The 22,311-nt window shown below is 41.2% G+C and overlaps 1 protein-coding gene across 1 annotated transcript in view; it reads left to right on the forward strand.

The window, feature by feature from the left end:
• The first annotated feature begins 7,795 nt into the window (after positions 1-7,795).
• Positions 7,796-22,311, forward strand: part of SIAH3 (siah E3 ubiquitin protein ligase family member 3) — an 82,132-nt gene continuing 67,616 nt past the window's right edge. Inside the window, exon 1 of the mRNA XM_054586616.1 lies at positions 7,796-8,005. Within this exon, the coding sequence (XP_054442591.1) occupies positions 7,871-8,005 (135 nt within the window). The 5' untranslated portion in view covers positions 7,796-7,870. The remainder of the gene's footprint in view (positions 8,006-22,311) is intronic.

Consider the following 22,311-nt stretch of genomic DNA (forward strand, 5'->3'; position numbering starts at 1 on the left):
TGATTCTTCCCCTTCCACTTCAAGCTTGCGGTATAATATTTCTGCCAACTTAATTCTTTAAAACCTTTATGGATCTTCTATGATTCGTGTTGTAGCCCACTCAGACAAAACCGAATTCACAAACTCTTTCAAAATAAGCCTTTCTTCACCTTAGGCTTCTACTAGCTGTCTTTTCAAGGCCCTTTAATCTTTCATTAATACTCTTAGCTTCCATCCACTGCCCAATTCTAAAGCCACTCCTAAATTTTAGGGTTTTATTATGGCAGCACCCTACTCCTTGTACAAGTTTTGTATTGGTTATTTTTTGCTGCATGACACATCATTCTTAAACTTAGTGGCTTAAGGCAACAGAAGCATTTATTATGTCACAGTTTCTGTAGGTTAGGAATTTGAGAGCAGCTGAGGTAAATAGTTCTGGTGAGCAGTTTCTCGTAATAAAGATACTCAGGGTGGCAATTATCTGAAGGTTTTACCAAGGCTAAAGGATCTGCTTTCAAGGTGTCTCATTAACATCGTCAGTGGCAAGGAGATTTAGTTCCTTTCCATATGGGCCTCTCCAGAAGACTAATAGAGTGTTCTCATGGCATGAAAGGTGGCCCCAGAGCAAGCAATCCAAAAGAACAAGGAGAAATGCAATTCTTCTGATGATCTAGCCTCAGAAACCATATATCATCATTTCCATACTTTTTATTAAAAGCAAATCACTTAATCTGGCTCATATTCAAGGAAGGGGCAGCAGGCCACTTCTCTAAGGTGGTGATATATTTTTAAAACACTACTACCAATAATATAACTACTAAAAGTAGTTCCTAAATTTAAAAAGTTTAAATTTTTAAACTTCTTTTTGTCTTTAGTGTATGTATATTTTACTAAGAATTTACAGTCATATTTATATATGTTTTATATATAAGAATTTAAAGACTATGTTCCAAAGTCACTTAAAATTGCCCTTTCTGTGTACATATGCCACCAACTGAAAAATGGTTAATTTGTTTTATTTTTCTTTTGATTTGGGAGGATTTCTTTTTAATGTTCATTTTATAATTTTATAAAATAGCTTCAAGTTTTCCTTTTTAAAGATTTTATTTATTTATTTTTAGAGAGAGGAGAAAGGAGGGAGAAAGAGAGGGAAAGAAACATGGATATGAGAAACATCAATCAATCAATCACCTCTTGCCTGTGTCCCAACTGGGGACTGAGCCCACAACCCAGGCATGTGCCCTGGGAATCAAACCAGCAACTTTTTGCTTTGTGAGTCAACACCCAACCAACTGAGCCACACAGGTCAGGGATAGTTTCAAGATTTAGAAGTCAGACTATAGAAGAAGATATATTCAGAGAAGTTTAGCTTCATTTCCGTCCCCTCCACCCTCTCCCTTCTCTTCCCTATGAGTAACTTTGTTTTTAGTTTTTTTATTTATTATCCTACTTTTAAAACATAAATAACAAATGAATATATGTCAGATATATACTTCCCCTTCTAAGATAAATATTTGCATGTTATGTACATGATTTGTCACATGTTTTAATTTACCAATATATCTTGAATTCATTCCATAGCAACATTAGGAAATAATTATGATTTCTTTTATGGCTAATAGTCACCATCATATGAGGTCTGTCTGGAAAAAGTCCAGCAATTGTTAATATAATGAGAACAGCTTGTGTAACATTGGTATAACTTGGCAGCCAAGCAGAGCAGACTGGAATATGCATGCGCGAAAAATGACAACTTCACTATACTGATCAGTGGGGGCAGTAGATGCAATTGAATGAGCATGTGTACTGTGCAGCTGTCCCATTCGAAATGACTGAGCCAGTAGGGCAATAAATCTGCATCAGGTTTTGCATTAAGCATAAACATTCCTCCATGGAAACTATTTGGATGATTCAGAAGGCCGCAGCTATGGGCAATTGGTGATTGGGAGCTTCATCACGACTATGCACCCACTCATGAATCACATCTCATGAAGACTGTTTTTTTTTTTTTTGCAAACCATCAAATCTCAAGTGGCTTAGCTCCCCTACAGCCAAGATTTGGTGCCCTGAGACTTCTGGCTCTTCCCAAAACTAAAATCACCTTTGAAAGAGAAGAGATTTCAGACCATCAGTGAGATTCAGGAAACAGGGCAGCTGATAGCAATTGGGAAAGTTGTGTGAGGTCCCAAGGTGCCTATTTTGAAGGGAACTAAGGTGTCATTGTCTTACATACAACATTTCTTGTATCTTGTATCTTCTTCAATAAATGCCTCTATTTTTCATATTATATGGCTGGATACCTTTTAGACAGACCTCTTATAGAAGTATATAGTTTTTTCAATTAGTCTCTCACTGGGGGATAATGTAAAGGTTTCTAGTCTTTTACTATTACAAATGATGCTACAATGAACATCTTTATGCATGTTTTTCTCATTTTTTTCCAGAAATATATTTAAAAACCATTTTTTATCCTCACCCAAGGACATTTTTCATTGATTTTTTTAGAGAGGAAAGGAGGGAGAAAGAGAGAGAAAGAAATATCGATGTAAGAGAGAAACATGGATCTGTTGCTTCCCATGCACCCCCTGGCCAATTGAACCTGCAACCTAGGTATGTGCTCTTATGGACAATCAAACCCACAACCTTTCAGTTTTTGGGACAACACTGCAACCAACTGAACCACACTGGCCAGAGCCAGAAATTTATTTTTATTTAGTTATAATTTATTCCATGTTGTAGACAGATGTACCTTAAATTATTTGTCTACTTCTATTGTGGACATGTAGGTTATTTCTATTTTTTCCCAGTAGTATAAGTGATATGGCAATGAACATCCTTGTACTCAAATCTTTGTTAACATTTCTGGATGTATCATAAGAGCAGATTCCTAGAAATTTAGTTATTAAATCAAAATTTCTTAATCTTTTTAGGCAATTGATGCATATTGTCAAATTTTCAAGAAAAAAGCACAAGTTACACTCTCAAAGGCAGTAAATTTTAGTATCTGACATGGGAAAAATCTGGGTTCAAATCCTACCTCTACCATTTACTAGTTGAGTGACCCTAGACAAGTTAATCTTCCTGAGCCACAGCCTCCTTGTCTGGAAATCAACAAAATAATACTTATGCCACAGGGTTCTTGTGAAGAGAAAAATAAGGTATTGAACCATTTGACTACAGATGTACTTGAGTACATAGATCAAGTATTTAGCATAATGCCTGATATACAATACACTAAGCATTTAAATGTTTGCTTTTATTATTCTTATCATCATCAGATGAGAATGTCAGTCTTACAGAACATTCATCAGCACTGGATATTATTGTTAAAATACAAAATACAAACTGGACAAGTAAAAGATGGTATCTATTTTTAACTTGAATTTCTTTGATTTTTTAGTTCTATTGAACATTTTTCATTTATTCATTAATCTTTCAATTTCTTCTGTATACTTTATCACTTTGTCTATTTGTTCTATATAATTTTAGTTCTTTAAAGTGCATATACAAGAGTTCTTTAATAAGAATACATACCTTTTGTTATCATAATTGCTGCAAATATATCCCCCAATATTTTGGATTTTTTCAATTTCAGTTGTTAGACATCAATAAACTCTTAAAACATTTATGAAGTACCTATTTCAAAATTCAATTGTGTGCTCATTCACATTTTTCTACCATTATTTGGTACATATATTTCGCATACAGAAAAGTATACTGATCATAAGTTCATAGCCTCAAGAATTACCACAAAATGGACATATTTATTATATTAGTTTCCTAGGACTGCCATAACAAAATGCCACAACTTTGGATGGCTGAAACAACAGATAGCTACTGTCTCTCAATTTTGAAGACTAGAAATTGGAGGTCAGTGTCAGCAAGGTTGGTTCCTTCTGGAAGCTGGGAGGGAGAATCTGATCCATGTTTTACTCCTAGCTTCTGGTGGTTTGCTGGTTATTTTTGGTGTTCCTGGCTTGTAGATACATTGCCCTCTCTATCTCTGTCTTCATGTTCAAATGGAATTTTCCCTATGTGTGTGTCTCTATATCCAAATTCCCCCCTTTTATAAAACACTAGTCATGCTGACTTAGAGCTCACACTGAGACCTCATTTTAACTTGACTACTTCTGTATTATATTTTCAAATAAGGTCATATTCTGAGGTACTGGGCATTAGGGCTTCACTATATCTGTTTTCAGGAAACAATTTAACCCATAACAGTCATGAAACTAGAGCACAGTTGTTGTTTTCTTTTAAAAAAAAACAAACAGTCTATACCTAGCTTTCTAAAATTTACCTCATGTCCCCTTCAGCCATTGCCTCTTGCCAAGGTTACCACTCTCCTGATTTCCCACACCATAAATTAACGTTCCTGTTCTAGAACTTCATATAAATGGAATCATACAATGTGTACTCTTTTCTGTGTGGCTTCTTTACCTGAAAATTATATCTGCAAGATCCATCCATGTTGTTGCATTGTTGTGTGTAAAAATAGTTCACTCTTTTCATTTTTATGTAGTATTTAACAAAAAAGAGGAAAAATTATGTAGGTTATCCATTTACTTGTTGATATTTAGGTTGTTTCCAGTTTTTTAGCAATTGTGAATATAGTTGATATGAAACTATATTAGAAATATGTTGGGATGAAAATCCTAGACAAGTCTCTTGGTGAGTACATGCTAACATCTGTGTTGGGTATATGGAGTGGAATTTCTGGCTGATAGGGTGTATGTATGTTTAGCTTTAATAGATGTACCCAAACAGTTTTCCAAAGTGGGCTGCAGCAGTGTATGAGAATTTTGGTTTTTCCATGTCTTCACCAGCAGTTTGGGTTGACTTGGACAAAATATTTTTTGATGCAAAGATGATAATAGTGATGACAATAGCTTCTCATTAAAGTTGTTCTGAAAGCCAGGCATTGGGCTGGTCATTTTACCTATATTATCTCATTTAATCTTTAAACTACTTTTCAAGGGAGTTATTTCACAAGCAACAAAACTAACCATCAGTGAAATGAAATTGCCCAAAGTAAGAGTAACAATGTAGGATTTGAATCCAAATTTGTTTGATTACCAATCCTAGAGACTTTTTAGTCCAGATAAAATGAAAACCTGCTTGTCACAGAAGCAAAGGGGGAGGCGTAAGCATCATGGTGTAGCATGAGGGTGTAGATATGGCTATTGTGGAGGGGTCCACTTAGTAGTAAGTGATAGACACAGCTCTATATCTCTACCTGAAGGCTAGTTTGTGCCACCCTATTTTGGGAACATTAAGCATGAGCATCTGTTATTACAGTTAGCTCCACACATTTTCTAATGAATGATTATTTTGAGGACTGATTCTGAGAACAGATGTATGTGCTTAGTATTTTAAAAGACAGTGATGCAAGACCAGTTTTGGAAAACATGGTTGGAGCAAGAGGTAGAGTCTGAGACCAAGGAAATGAAACCATAATAGCAGGTCTGTGGCACTGTTCTTACCACTGATGTCAATGTGTCCTCCTTCACCTTTCAGCCCTCACCCCAGGCCAGGTCTCTAAACAATATCAGGAACACTAACTCTTAAGAACATAGCAGGAGCCACATTCATTCTAATCATGCCCTCTGCTTACATGGCCCTGGAGGACAGCATGAATTTCAGTGGAAGAAAATATTTCATGGAGCAGAAGAAAAAAAACGTACTGCCAAATAATCAGTCTTCCATCAAGATGCTCATTAGACTCAAGTAATAAGAAGCTGTTTCAAATCAGGCACTGTGCTGGGTACTTCTAGATACATCATTTTAGTCTTCACAATGGCCTTGAAAGAAATACATTTCTATCATCCCTTTGTTACAGATGTGGGAATCAAACTTCAATAAGGTTAAGAAACTTGTCTGAAGTTGCACAAGGGGAGAAACAGAAATAAAGAGTTCCATTTTAACACAAGATGGAGAAAAGGGAAGTTTGGACCTTTATGAATTATGAGATATATCTTTAAAAAGCTTTTGGGATTATGATCTCACTTTTATTATTTTTTAAAGGTAGGACAAAAAAAAAGAACATCGAATGTTTTCCAGCTGAACACTAAAATGTTGATTGCCTTGGGAAATAAAAACTTTAGAGAGCAAATTCTCATATTGTGGGTCAGCAACCTTATTTACAAACCATTAATGACTGAGTGCAGGGACTCATATCCTATAAAGTATCATATTGATGAGGTCCTCATCGGTTCAGGTGTCGTCATCTTCTAAGACTGTGCCAGTGCAATTATTTTAGAAAGTAAAAAGTTTCCATTTTAATTGGTGCTTGGTTTATTTGTCTCTTAAAACATTGAAATTGGTTTAAAATTCAAATGAAAACTAACACCTGGGTTAGCCCTGGTTTCAGTAAACCTGTTCATTTTTTTTCCTATATTTTAATCTGTTGTTGATTTAATTGCCTGATTAGGTCACAGAAGCGATGTCCCAGATGTATGTACACTTTCATATATTACAACCCAAGCACTGTAGCCAGAGCAGAATGAGAACCATTTTGGAAGGGGTAATGGGCTCACAACTTTGGGTGCGATTCACCCACAAGGCCCATACTCACTCAGGCACACTGGATCTGGGTTGACTTCTCTATAGAGAAACAACCGAAGAAGAGGAGAGACACAACACACTCAACTCTCCTCCTTTAGTCACAAAGGCTGACTGTCCCCAGAATCCCTGACTCCTCATGTACTGCTCAGGAGCCTTTCTTTTAGAACCTGTGGGTGGACATAGGAAACCTCCCCCACCCCTGACCTGCCAGCCACCCCCAGCCCCATCTTCGAGAGAGAAGGAGTGCAGTCTGAGGACTGTAATGCCTCTGCCTGCTCCAGCACAGAAACGTGCTGTCGGCATTTGCAAACACAAGCAAGTGATGTGGTATATGTGCTCTTAATCTCTGTTTTAATGTATCAAACAATCTAGTGGTTAATTTGTAATTTGCTGTTCACAAATACGAAAATGAATGACAAGCAAAGACCCTCCATACTGTAATTACTTTGCCTATTTACAAGCCACTTTCCTCTCTGTGTAGGTTTTTCTGTATATGCATTCATGCATCAGGGATTTCATTATTTTTAAAAGCATATTCAGTGCATTTTTATACTTTAATATTTTCTGGCTTCAATAAATACACACACACACACACACACACACACACACACACACACACACTTGTTTGTGTTTCTTCTCCAGGATTATGTATGGAGAGAGTGGAAAGTTAAGATTTTTCAAGGGGCTGAAACCCAATTTGCAGAGAGTCAGAGTGCAAGATTAAAAGATGCACGTTTCTGCACCTGCCAAATCCTTATCTGGAATCAGAGGAGTCTTGTAATATTTGATTTTCTCCCAAGCAGCTCTGGGGAGTCGAGCCACGATCTGCGTTATCCATCTGCCTACTTTGGAACAGGCTGTTTTACTATTTGGATGTTTAAATGCTTTACATTTTTGCCAGTGCATTAAGAAAGGGTCTCATGTTAAATTAAGTCAATTAATAAATGGAGACACATTAAGCAATCAATTTTGTCAGCCTATCTCCCCTGCATTATGTATGGTTGGCTGTAATCACAAGATAAATGCAATGTGCTGATCTATGGTAATGTTCAATAATACATTCTCCGCCAGCTCAATTCATCAGGGAGTTTCAGCAGGGGAGGCATTTGTTATTGGCTGTCTCTGCACCTCAAGGATAACATTTCTGTCCTTTTGATTGGCCGCCTCACTGCTGCAAGATTCTAACCGTCTTATTTTGATGATGAATATGAAGGCACGCTAAGCCGGTCTGGAGCGGAGTGTCTCGGTGGCTGCGCTCCTTCCAGAGCCCAAGGACTTACAGCTGCCTCCGCTGCCTTCCTTTGCCAACGACCCCCCAAAAGTTGTGATGCTTTTCTTTACCCAGTGCTTCGGAGCTGTGTTAGATCTCATTCACCTCCGCTTTCAGCACTACAAGGCTAAACGGGTTTTCTCCGCTGCTGGGCAACTTGTCTGCGTGGTAAACCCCACGCACAACCTAAAGGTGAGCTGGTCGCTATGGTTTTATATACACGCGGTTCAGGTTCAAGTCCTCCCCCCCCCGCCCCCCGCGTCAGTGACCCGCCCGCGCGTGCATGGAGCTCTTGGCAAAGGCGGGTTCGCGGGATGCTAGGACAGTGTTTGGGACACAGAGAGGTTGCTTTGGCTTATTCTGGCTCTCTAGGTAGCTTGGTGCTCTCTGTGACAGTAGGTTTTTTTTCCCTGACTGGCCAGAACAGCTGGAGTGACAGTCTAGTTTCTTTCCTCCAAGCTGTCAACCCGAGTGTAGTGGAGGTCAGAAGTGGAGGTGGTGGAGGAAGTAGGAGAAGACCCTCCCAAATATTTGTGGGCAAATGTTCAGTAGACAGGATTTGAAAAGTTATGGAAATTGCTGCCTGCCCATGTGTTTGCGAAAGCAGACAAGCACATGGATTTTTGGAAGCATCCTCTGGCTACCGCTGAAGTATCGCGGGCAGGAACACCCAGACAGGGAGCTGAGAGCTGGCCAGAGGGCTTTTTCTACAAAGTATTTTTCCTTATGTTTAGACTCAGCAAGTGTGAGCATGTGTGAGTAAGAGAGAGAGATAGGGGAGGGGGGGGAGGGGGGGAGAGAGAGAATATGAATGTGTGTCAGGAGCTTGTCTTCTTTGCATCCTGCTAGCTAGGTGCCCCCCTCCACATTCCACCCCCCTGCCCCCTTTCACTGACGACTGAAGGATGCAGATTTGCTTCAATTGTGTAATAAAGAAACTGGCTCCGAGCTACGAGCTACGGTCTGAATCACCGCAGGAGGCTGCCGGTGCTGTGTTGCCTGTGGCCACCCAAATGCGTGTGGGGAGCTGCTCCCTCTGCATTTGTGCCTTCAGGTCAACGCTCTTTAAATGAAGGAAGGACCGCACCACATCCCGGCCAAGACGATGGGGAAATGAATGAAGAGCCACTAGCTAAGGGTGGTAGGGAAGACCCGGAAGGCAGTGCAGTAGTGGAGGGGCGGGGCCCAGCTGAACTCCCCAAATGTGAAACTTAGCAGTCAGGACTCTGTAGTAAAATAAACGATAGACTCATTGGGAGTTCTCCTGTCCTCACTACACCCAGAGCTCACCTATAGGGGGAAGGGCCTACCTACAGGGAGAGTGCCAGAATAACACCTCTGAGAATAAACCTGTCCTTCTGACCACTGACCTTGGGCGGGAAGAGTGCTGCTTGTTGCTTGTTACTTTATAAACTCCTATCAAGAGGTGGGCTCTTTTCAGTAGGATGGCTGCCAGTCCACTCTGACAGGTGCCTCCAACCTTCACCCTGCAATTTCTGCAAGTCCATAGGAGGGACAGTTCCCTGAGGCCCCTGGGGTCGTTGCTAACGCTCCTCCTGGTGCAGGGTTGATGGCCTGCTCTGGAAGGGCTATGACGAACTAGCTTTCCGTGGTGTCCAAGCTATGACTAACACCATCTCACGCAACCTCTCTCGCTCTCTTGTTCCTGTGCTCTCTAGATCTCTTTCCCTTCATGTTACTATTTCTTTTTTCCTTTAAAGCTTAGTTTTATAAATGAGAATTCATTACCAGTCATCCTTGGCAAAGCAAGTGTATGATGTACATATTAAAATATGATTCTGAATTTTATTTCATAGCCACTTTTGAGACCACATTCAAACTCCCATTATTTTGTCACTTTACATTAGTAAAGTTGCCTAGGGCAAGAAATTTTGTTTACTCCTGTTTTGCATTTTAATACATTTAAACATTGTTTATGATATTTAACATTTCCAAAGTTTGAATTTATATGGTTCATTGACTACAGCTGACATTGGAGGAAGAGAGGGGTGCTCAGATCTTGTGGGGTGGGATGAAATGCATTTGAGCATATTTTTTTAGTGTTATATGCCTGAATATTGACAGAGTCCTGCTGCCTGAAACCATAAGTCCGGAGTCAGGTTGGAGGTCACGGGTAAGCTCTGACCAGCTGTGTGACCTCAAAAGACAAACTCTCTGAGCCTTTTCTCACTTTCAAAATGAACATAAACATACTTATCCTGCATCTTCCACAGCTCTGTGAGGCTGAAAAGAGATACTAGAGGTGGATGTGCTTTATAACACTCTCCTCCAAAAAAAATTACATGATTGCACATAAGGTGTAGGGATTCATTAGGAACTTCAAAAATTGTCACATAAAGCCTTTAGCCAACTTAAAAACCATATAAGGAGTAACATAAAAATAGGTGACATATGCTGTGAGAGGCTATTTTCCATAGCTAACTTTTTCAAGTATATTCTCATTTGGCTTTTCACTTCCCATAAAAAAAAAAAAAGAACACTTCTGAGATTTTGCTCAGATAAGCACCACCACAGGTAAGCAAAGTAAGTTGGGTGATGCTAATGCAACCAGGGAGTGCAGCAGAACACACAAGATTCACAGAGGCTGCGCCAGGCAGAGAGACCTCTGCAGTCCAGGCTGCCTTCATGAAGGTCTCAGTAAGCACCTTGTGTGCATCCATGGTCCAGGTGGCACATCAGGTAAATTTTACCTTTTTCTCAAACCTGATGGCTAACAGTCATTGGCAGAGCAATTTTAAAGGAACAATTCCACAGGAACACTGCTGCTCCATCACTTATATTACAAAGTGCACAAAGCCTCCAAAGAAAAGTGCTCTTTCTAAGCATTAATTTCCATAGACAGACCACAGAAATATGCCTGGGATAGAGTAAACTGTGATCCACATGGGAAAAATTGTTTTAAAGAAAAAAAAACAACCCAAACTGTGGCAATGTTAACCCAGAACAGCTATTGATCTGTGGTACTTCTCCACACTTTGTGTAACAGGCTAATACATGAAATGGTGACTAAGGACAGACAGGCTGCAGCCTTGCTTTTAACTTTCTAGGTTGCATGTAGCTACATAAAAGGGCTGGGAAGCCTGTGATTTTTTTTGTTTTGTTTTGTGGAATCATTTTTGCACTTTGTCCTTTCCAGGGCTTCCTGAGAATGCTGACAGTATTTTAGGACCTCAGGCAAGTGCTGAGTTATAATCAAAATTCACTTACTGAGCAGAGAAAATTGTGTGTTTACCATGTTTGTATAGGTCACCTTCATTCTCAATCTTATTATGGTGATTACTCAGTAATCTGGGACTCCTTCAAAGCCAATGCCTTTCTTTCTAAATGGAAAGCAGAAGACTTCCCAGGAATGCAGACACCCTGGTTAAAGCCATTTATGTCCCTTAATCCCACCCTGGCCTGGCATAAAGGGGCCTCTGCTTTAAGGAAGTCCCAGGCAGGGAATGATCCATAGCAGAACCATCTCTGTGGAGTGCAAATGACTCTCTGTTTCCCTGTTTCTGTCTCTCTCTCTCTGACTGTCAGTCTCTGCCTGTAGGGAGGGCTCCTTGCACAGACGATGCCCCTCACTTCTCTTCCTTACGCCATGAAAGTGACCACCATCAAGGAGCCAGTGTTACTGCCCTCTGCTTCTTCACTCACAGATTTTAGTGAAACGCAGCTGGCAGGCCTCAGGCTGGCACCAGTGAGGGCTCCAGCTCCTGGTCTGGCTTCAGCCCCTCTTTCTCCCTCATATCTTTTGCTCGTTTCCAAACCCAGTCTTTCTCTCCTAGCTCCTCTCCACACTATGATCCACACTAACTGCTTCTACCATGCCCTCCTCTCTCCTGCCTCATGTCCAGAGGTGCCCTTTGAGGGGTAAACTGGGCAGTTCCTGCACTCAGAGACTCCAGGGCAGGGTCTGTAGTTGCAGCCAGAGCCCGCCTGGGGTCAGTCCTCGGCCCTTCTCAAGCAAACAGTAACTGAGCTGAGGCTGGCTTTGCAACTTCCTCCTCTTAACCACATCCCTTAATAAACCAACTTCTGAAAGAAGACTAGTAAGACGCTTTCTGACAAACTTACAAAAGGCCCTTGCTAGTGTCAACATCACTGTTGAGACGTGCAATGCCCTCCCCAGCATGCAGGTCTGAGGGTGTAACCTCCCCATCTCTACTGGGAGGTTATTCATGCCTCTTTCTACCCAGCCTTGTCATAGTTCTTCTCAGTTGTAGCCTGTGAACCTTGGGTTTACACACACATACACAATGGTAGAAGGTGTGTATGGGTTAATAATGGCTTTAATTTAAGTGTCTGACAGATATTAAATCTAAAAGTAGGGCATTTTAGTACCACTACTTGAAGCATCCACATGCCTTTCATTCTAAGACCAATCTGTGTGGATGAAGTGTGTTGGGTGACTCACAGTGGAATGGGTGGAGGGGTGCATGGAGGAGGAGGAGGATCATTAAAGGAGAGAACTGAGGAGAAAAGTGTGGCAAAGCCAAACATTGTCCTTACTGTTTATGGAGTATTCTATGGAAATCCCATGGGTCATGGGCTTTCACTAATTCTGCTTGACACAACACAGCAGTGAATGAGAACTAAACATCTGAGTGTTGTCTTTAGAGATTTGGAGGTAACCTTTGGAGTGTTCAGCCTAAATACCTTATTAAAGCAGTTAAAGGCTCCAACAAGATTGTTTAATTCTGTAGGTTACAAGGTTATTATTGACACAACCACCTCTGAGGGTCCCATTCCAGGTCCTCTGGAAATAATACCATTTTCCTTCTGCTGTTCAGACTTGAGCCTCTTCACAGCTCATTAGCACCTTGGAGGACAGAATGGATAAGGGAGAGGCTGGAGCCAGTGCTGCTCACTCTAGGAGCTTATTTCTAAAGGCTTTCCCCTGCAGCCTCTTCCAGCCCTTTGGTTTTTGTGAATATTGTATGATACTGTACTCTGTGGGCACAAAGCATTCACTGGGCTTTTCCGGTTAATGGTAATTGCAAATGAGACTCTGGAATCACATAACTGGATGCCCTGAGCCCCAAGCAGTCATTTGGTGAACCGCTAGTGATGGAGTTGCAGGGAAAACTGAAGCTGGCACTGAGATAAGGTGAGTCGATTAGCTCTGTACTGAATTTACCCAGCAACCCCAAAGTAAATTTATGGAACTCTTTTAACCACAGTCCCTCAAGCTGCAGAAACTCTTTGGAAGAAATTAGAAAGAAGATACTGAAAGCTTTTTTAACATGCACATAGAGGTCAAAGGTCTTTGGATGTCTTCCTCGGGGTAAGGTTGAATATTTTTCTAGCAATTAACAGTAATAAAAAATTGACTGCCTGTGATGGTATTTTACCCTTAGCAAGGTCATATTGACTGGACCAGCTCTGTTCCCCCAAGGAAAAATTTGACCTGTTTAGATATTAATGTCACATGGAATGAGTCAACTAGAGACCTGTGACTCAGGGAGTGAGAGGGGGAATGTCAAAACTGGGGGAATTAAATCCTACTTTATAGTTGAGGAAACCGAGACCAGGAAGAGGAAGTAATGTGTATTAGTTTCCTATGGCTGCTATAACAAATCACCACAAATTGAGCAGCTTAAAACCCAAAAAATGTATTCTCTCACAGTTGAGGGGGCTAGAAGTCCAAACGCAAGGTGTCAGTAGGGCCATTCTCCCTCCAAGGCCTAAGGAAGAATCTGTGTTTTGCCTCTTGCAACTCCTGTTGGCTCCATGTGTTCTTCACCTTGTGGTTACATCATGCCAGTCCCTGTCTCTGTCGTCACATTGTTTTCTTCTCTTCTCTGTGTGTCTTCTCTTCTGTGTATTCTATCTTATAAAAATGCATGAGATTGCATTTATGGCCTACCTGATAATCCAAGATAAATGTTTCCTCTCAAGAGCCTTAACATAATCACACCATTAGTCATATGAAATAATATTTGCTCATACCATGTGAAGTAATACATGTTCCAGGCATTAAGATATGATCATATGTTTTGGATGGCCACCATTCAATCTACAACAGAACTTTTGCAAAGTAGACCTATTTCTTGACAGAATTGGAACTAAACTTTAAGTCTCCTACTGACAGACCTACATTTACCACACTGCCCTGGGCTGCCCTCAAGTCAGTCCAAACTAAATGACCCTTGCATGGGTACACCGTGTAGGAGCAGACAATTGCAGGAACCCCCTTCCTAGTGTCCCATCTGTCTGCTTTAGGCCAGCAGTATAACCTCATGGGCTGTACCCCACACTCTACCATTTCCTCTTTACCAGACCTTTGATTTCTTGGTAAATTGGAGTCTCTACATTATCATCCTCCCTTATTCCTCTTCCTCCTTCATAAATCTTCCTTATTTTCATACCCTTTTAAAAATAATACAATTTACAAGGATACATGCATATCATATCTTTAAAGTCAAATGATAAGATACATAGTCAAAAGCATAGTGCTTTGTATTTTGCCCTTGATGCATATTTTATTTATTTATTTTTAAATTTTATTTTCCAATTATAGTTTACATTACTGTCTTGGTGTATATTTTATAAATCTATAAAACTTGGAGAAAAAACAATTGGTGCGGGGGGAAAACCCAGGCTCTGATAGAGACAGTCCTGAATTCAAATCCAGCTGTGCCATCTGCTGATGTGTGACTTTGAACAAATAACTTGGCCTCTCAAAGACTCCATTTCCTCATCTATAAGAAGGAGAAAATAATGTCCACGTTTTATGGTGGCTGTGAGGGTTAAACAAGCTCACAAAAGGAAACTGTCTACCACCGAGGAGAGTCAGTAAATAGCAGTTATTGTCAACAGGGCCATTACAATGAAAGCGACTCCTCAGAAGCTGGTGCCCACTCAAAATCCCACCTGCCTGTCTTTCTCTGACTTTCCTCCTCCATCTCTGCAAACCTCAGTGCTTGCTGTTCCTCTGTATGTAAATTGCCCTTGGCCTTGAAGAGAATTTTGAATAGAACAATTTCTTGCCTTAATAAAAGTCAGATTTGTCCTTAATGCTAAATTTCAAGGAAAACACTGAACCCTGCTTGGGTTCTAAGCCTAGCAGGCCAATAAGAGAAGAGCTGGGTCTCAGGAGAACAGGGTGCCCACGTTGGGATGGGGGCTGAAGAGTTGGGTCACCTGTAATTCATAGATGCAGGAGCCAGCAATGCAGATCAGTCCCCTTCCCCACCCAGCCTGAAACTTGTCCCTCATGACTTATGCATGACTTCTTTTCATTAGCAGCAGCTGAGCGAGTACACAGGTAAGTGGCTCTGTGAAAAGCATCTGATCTAGAGGGGTAGATCTGACGCCAAGTGACACCACTCAGAGATTCAGTGGGGTGAGGGGAAGTTTGTGGGCAAAAATTTACGCTCCCTTGGAGACTGGATATTTTCTCTTTGCCCTTCAGTTCATTCCACCTTGAGATGTAGCTTCTATCTGAGTGGGGTAGAGATAAGGAAGGGGGCAGATGCTCAAAGAAGGTTGCAGCCCTGGGTTCAAGAGAGAGAGGAGAGTGAGAAAGATGCTCTGATCTTTCTGAGCCAAGAATAAATTCCTAGATCCCACTCTCATCAGAGAATTTTAAAAGTAGCAGGCTAGGTCATTAACCTAAGTTCCTAGTACTCCACCTTGTGTTGTTTCTACACACACACACACACACACACACACACACACACACACACACAACTGATGGTGATTCTGAGGTGCCAACCTCCTTGTACCCTTAGTAATCTCTGAATTGAAGTGCAAAGTCATAGTATGCAAGCCCCGTGGATGGGGAAGCCTGGTCCCTAGCACTGAGGAAGAAAGACTAGAAATAAACAAGACCCTTCTCCCTGACCCAATCTGTGACTGAGTGCTCCAGTCTTAGGACAGAGGTAAGGGAGAAAGTAGGTGTAGGAAAGAAGAGTAACATTCTAGTTGAGGCTCTAGAGTATGGATATTTGAGTCAGACAGATCTGGGTTTGAATCCAATGCTGTCATGTCCCTGAGCCTGCATTTTTTCACTTGTAAAATAATTGTTGTGAAGATGAAATAATATGTGTTCATAAAGTACTTAGCATAGCACCTAGCACATAATAAATACTCCATATATGGTAACCACCATTATTATTAAATGGAATCCCTTAGAGACATTACCTGATGCTCAAGATGTGACCAAGGTTCTTTAGCTCAAGTCATACGGGAATCAAACTTTTCCTATTCTAACTAGATGTTGGAGGCAAGGGAGGGAATGGTCAGCAGTAAAAAGTCTTGTCATTGAAGTGACCATAATTTTGCAGTATAATAGGTTCAAGCAAAGATAACCAGAGTGATACTCTAGTTCTAGGTTGTATTCTAACAGCTGAGGCCCAAAAGGATGAAGTGACTTCCTCAAGGTCGCAGATGATGAGGTACAGAATCCATTGCTCTATCTTCCATTGCTCTATCTGTTACCACACTGATGGGGATGGGGCATTGGTTAAGGACACTGCCTTTATAACACAACCCATGGCAGTGCTGGATATCTTCGCAGGCAGTCCTTGTGTTCAGGAACTTTCCAGGGTATAAACCAGTGAGGCAATGGTGGACATTAAAAAGGCAAATATTCCTTGTGTTTCTAGTGCTGGCACAAATATCTAGCAAAGACAGGGATGAGGATCCAAGTGAAGTCAAAAGGCCACGAAGCCATAACTCTGGATTTTTAAATAACTAGATGGCTTAAGCTCTCCTACAAATACGACATTTCATCTTAACCATGGGCCCAAGGGTGAAAAAGCCATCAGAAAATAGATTTGAATCCAGCCTAATGTTTTTAGCCAAAGGACAGAGTCCTTGTAAGTAAGTTAGAATTGTGATCTAACTGGAAACATCAGTTGTCCTTGCAAGAAGCTGTATCTCAATCATTTCTTGGTCCTTTAATGTATTTTTAATCACAAATCCATGATTAGTAGGGAGCTGTGTGCTACGAGGCTATCTTCAGCCACAGCACCAGGAATTCCAGACACGAAAGAGTAGCTTGTGGACAGGATAGGGCCAGGCCTCACAGGACAAAACCAGACAGTGTCTTCTCTGGAAAAGAAAGGCCATTGCAGATGGTGTTTGGAGAGAGAAGGTGGGGTTATCTTGGCATTAGAGAGGTCCCACAAAGACGGAACCAAATCCAGATCAATAACAGATTTTACAAAAGGCTGGAGAGCAAGCCTAACCATCTGCCCAGCTTTGCAGCCAGACGCCATGGCCCCTCAGATCAAACTCCTACAACCTTGCCAACGATGTGCTGGGAAGTCTGTGGCAAGCAGCCATTCAGAACCTCAGGCTCCCTTTCTATAAATAGGGGTGTATTGTGACTTACACTAAGGTCAACCAACTATACATCCTGAAGCTCTCTGACAATGGTTTTCTACTGTCTCTTTTATGCACACAATATTAATAATAATGATAAGAACAACCGCAAAATTACTATTCTTTACTGAAGGCTTGCCATGCACAGAAACTGTGTTAAATACTATGCATTTGATTCCCACTAGGAAGTGGTATATTATTTTCATTCTGTATTATACAGAAAAATCAAAGCAGAAAAAGATGAAAGAATGTTCAATGTCACATAGCTCTATATGATGGAATCTTTTTAAATTAAAACTTTGTGCTTTTAAGCAGTTATTTATATGCCATCCCTTAGTGTTCTCTTTTCACAACAAAAAGTGAGCCAACTTCCTTGGCCATAAGACTAATGTTGAGTGTCTTATATTTCATTTAAAAATATTGATCTAGAATTCTGTTTTATTTACCCTTATGTGTATAAATATCAAACACGCACTAGATACTCCAGCTGCTGGCAGACGACTGCGGGAGGTATGCTCTAGGCTTCTCTAAGCTGTCTGTGAAATCAGGTTCTGTGGTCTATAGCAGTGACTTTGTTCCCTCCTCCTGCTTCCTGGAATTACCTCCCAAATAAACTCCTGCACCCAATGCCTTATCTCAGGCTCCACTTTAGGGGAACCCAAGTGGAGGCTACATATGTGTTTTTTTAATTAGCTAATGTTTATTGAGTACTTACTAAATGCCAAATACTGTGCTAAGTAAATTTACCTGAATTACCTTTTTTAAAAACCCCAAAGCGATACCATTGTTCCATCTCTGCATTATTCAGGGGGAATCTGAGGCACAGAGAGATTAAATAACTCATGCAAGGACACGTCAAATGAGTGGTGGAGTTTAGCTAGTGCTTTTAACCTCTGTGTTACACTATCTCTCCCTCTTGATCACAGGGTTGTTGTCTGGAAGCTTCTACAAAAAGCCCAACTATATTCAGGCTCAATAAAAATTATGATTTACATAAAATACTTGGGGAAAATCTTTGTAAGAACTTTACTTAAATGCCTGACTCAAAATTATCCTGCAGAAAAAGAAACTGTGCTCAATGGCTATATTTTAAAAATGGGTTACATGGTTTTACAGGTGAACAGGCCCTCTGAAACTAGCAGTGACCTCCAAATCTGGGGCAGGTGACTGACTTGCTTCTCAATGACAATGGGAGAAAATGCTCTGTAAGCACTGGGATAGCATTAAACAAGTCATTTTTTCTTTGAGAAAAGAATAAAAAAAATAAATCCTTTTATACTAAAGCAAAAATGTCCTTTAAGAGAGCTCTTAAAGGTGGCTCTTACCGTGTCACACTTGTCCTCTGAGAGATCAATAAGCCTTTGAAATTTCCTTTCTCATTAACAGCCATACTTTATTAGTAAGTTTATTTTTTTTAAAGCAAAGAGGAAAAAAATTTAATGACCATTTTCTCTTTCTAAAACTGCTGTGGGAAGAACTGAGTGAGGGAGGTGTCTAGGTGAGAGGTGAGCTTATTGGAGGAAAGTGGAATGTTTATGAAGTTTGTTTCCAGTGTTCCAGCTGGAGGGATTCGAGTCAAGGTTTATGTTGACATCAGAGAATGTCTAAACACTCAGACAGGAGCTGTGGAGGAAAGTCACCAAAGTAAAATCTGGAGTTCAGGCTCATCCAGTAGTCCTGACATCTGGAAAAAGTCACATAGAGCTGCAGAAGGCTTACAGGGGACACTGAAGTGGAAGGAGTTAAAGGAATTCTATGAAGAAAGTGTCTCACACATGAGTGATATGCCTTCACCACCATTCCCAGTCCCCCATAACACCTGTTTATCCCAATGCCCCTGGGGTTTGGCATGAAGGGCAACCAGGCAGGCGCTGGCACCATAAGTACATCTACCACACCCATGCCCTGCCAGGCATTTCCACAAGCAGGAGAGCTGATGGGCACAGTAAGAAGCTGCTTCATTGAAGCCAAAGTTATACATCTGTTTATAGTAATTAAATAAATGCCAATTGAACCCTTCAGACTGCTTACTGAAGCAAGTGCCAGATACACAAGGCTCTCTGAGAATCCAAGAGAAATTGGATGCAGAAAGGAAATCTCCCAGGTACTTACCACCTATACCTTGAAAATACTTGGCAGAGGAAGTTTCCTCAGAACTGAGTCTAAGCTTGTATCTACACTCTGGCTCAGTCCCGTGGAGTCTGGAACAGTCATTTAATCTTGGCTTCTTCATTTGTTAGGTGAGAGGGTGCCAAGGTCATACCTGACCTTGGTATGCAGCAATGGGCCTTTACCATTGGCCTTATCTACATGCTGCTCTTTTCAAATGAGTTTTGAAGCAATTTACACTTAATAATAAAGTGAAAAGATAAATAAAATGGAAATAAAATGGAGAATGCAAGCAGATTAAATGTATAAACCTAACTTATTAATCAAGGGTGAAAGAAATTTAGCAGAAAAGTAAAATTCCATGGATGTACTTTAAACACCTCTCAACATACTGGGAAGATCATGGCCTTTGGGCTCAGACATGGCTTTAAATTTAGTTCCAATATTTATAACTGTGCGATCCATGACAAGCTACTTAATAACTCTAAGCTTCACTTTCCTTGTCTATAATAAGATATACATGAAGTTAAGGCAAAGTAAATGTGACAAATATATGCAAAAGCACTGAGACACTTAGTAGGCACTTAGTAGGGTCCTCATAAACACTGAGCTTTTCTTTCTCCCTCCTTCCTTTCTTCTCTCCCTTCCTTTTTCTTTTCATATGTTTTCTACGTTAAATAAGGAAGTCTGCAGGAAACACCAATACAGTATTTGATTAGAAGGTTACAGGGGAATCTCTGGGGATGAGAAAGAGTTTGAAATTACGAAAGGAAGAGAGCCCTGTCATTCAGAGAAGGAACAAATTTTCCAGAATGGGGAATGACTCTATTAATTTATCCAAAGTCACCAGATGAGTCTTTTAAATCCTTTGTATCTTATTTTTGTTATCTGGGTGTGGAGTTATTATGATGAATTCCTTTGAATACCTCAGATCTCCCAAAGGGATCTGGGAGGAGAAAGGGAGATGCAAGAAGACAGGGCCACAGTTATGGCGGGCCAGAGTACCACACCAGACTAGGTGTGATGCTTCACAACAGCAAGATGGCTGAGCAATCCATGGGGCACTAGAAGCTGCCATTCTGGGACAGCAGATGTCTGCACATTTTACTCTAACCATTAGAAAATCAATATAACAGGGATCCAATATTGTGGCCAAGTAGGTGGAAAGTATGCCTCCTCCCTGGAATTACAATTAAAATGTAGAACAATCAACCTGAATACCCAACCAAAGACTAGCTGAACAGTAGTCTTATAACCAACAATTTACAGATGAAGCCACATGAGATTGATAGGAAGGATAGATTCACAGAAATGACTGACTCTGCTCCAATGGGCAGCAGCTGAAATCCTGAAGGGATATCTCAGCTACAAATATTCCCCCTGAATCACCACTTCAGTTCCCAGCCCAGAGCACCAGAGCCAGGAAGAGGTGCCCACATAATATCTGGCTTTGAAAATCAGCAGTGATTCTGTCCACCGAGGAGATGTGAATCTCCTAGAGACACAGGTACCCTCTTAAAGGATCAATGCACAAAATCTCATTTGCAGTCATTCATCCTGGGCTTCAGGAGGGCAGAGAGGACTAGAGGCACAAGAAGAGAGACTGGGGTTTGTGGCTCTGGGGAAAGAGCTGAAGGGACAGCCACCAGGATCTTTGTGCTGAGTGTCTCGCTCACACTGCAGATACCTTCTTTCTTGGGTGGAGCACTCCCTTCCTTAAGACATCAGCCTCAGGGAATGCAATAGCCCCAACCTTTGAACCCTTGTTGCCCTACTCTATGGAGCTCACAACCTGTTGAGGAGTCAGCTGCATGGGCAGGGATGTAGAGGTCCAGTCATACTCAGAAGAGTCAATGACTTAGTTGTGTGACTCTGAGTCAGGGGTCACTCTTCCCTTCTTTTCCCAAGCCTGACTCCTAGTGGGCCTGCCCTGCTGAACTTGGGCTCCTAGAATAATCTGAGACAGACTGAGTTGGGTGGCTCTAGGATGGACCATTTGTCCCTCACATACTCAACAGTGCAGAGCCCTTACTTCACAGAGCCAAATCTTGATCTGTTTGGGTGTGATAACTTCTGTTGGCCTAACTCAATTTCCTGAAACTCCACACCACCACAAATGTCTTTAGGCACTTGGCACTTGGTAGCTAGACTAGGTATAGAGATGAACTTTTGCTGAGTGGCCTCAAATCCAGCACTGGCACCAAGATTGAACCTGTATAAATATGATGAACACCACTCATCCCTACCTTCTAACCCACTGAGAATCCTTTCTCATGCAATTTGAGTACCACCAGAGGCTCTTTCAGTGACTGAGCTTCACAAGCATCCAGCAGATGTAGGCAGGCAGAATCAGATCATGAGGTGTCTAGGAACTTTTGCTGGCTTGCCCTTGGACTTGGTGCTACTGGAAGCCACCCTTCGTGCACAGCTTGGTCCTTTGAATGCTACACCCAGACCCAGAAGAGGCAGCCACAAACTGTGGATTGCTTTGTAGCTCCAAGCACGTTGCCCAGGGGTAGTAACAGCCAACATCTGACACTAATATGCACCAGAGTCCCTCCCAAGATGCTCCAGAATTAACACATCCAGTGGCCAGCTTTAGACAACATCACAGTAGGATCCAATTAGCCTCGCTAGAGATATACACAAAGGGAGATACCAGCTTCTGAGATAAATTCTGCTTAGTGTGGTTGGCAACTACACAGCAGCTCATACACTGTTGTTGAGGTCGATCCTTGCAGTCAGCCAGCCTGATGGTTGATCCCATGCATGAATGAGCCAATAGAAACCAAGACTTAATTCAACAGGAGGGCTAACATAATCCATACAAAAGACATTTCTGGAGCACCTAGTTCAGGTTATCAGGGAGATTGTATGACTGGACAAACAGGATACCTGCTACATAAGGCCACTTTACCAAGACTGGATAACATAACAGATCTACCTAATACATAAAAACAAGCACAAAAAGGCAGCCAAAATGGGGAGACAAAGAAACATGCCAAAATGAAAGAACAGGAGCTAAATGAAATGGAGGCAAGCAATTTACC

Source organism: Pteronotus mesoamericanus, unplaced genomic scaffold (assembly GCF_021234165.1).
Source record: "Pteronotus mesoamericanus isolate MK-2021 breed Mesoamerican mustached bat unplaced genomic scaffold, CSHL_Meso_final contig_94, whole genome shotgun sequence".
NCBI lineage: Eukaryota > Metazoa > Chordata > Mammalia > Chiroptera > Mormoopidae > Pteronotus > Pteronotus mesoamericanus.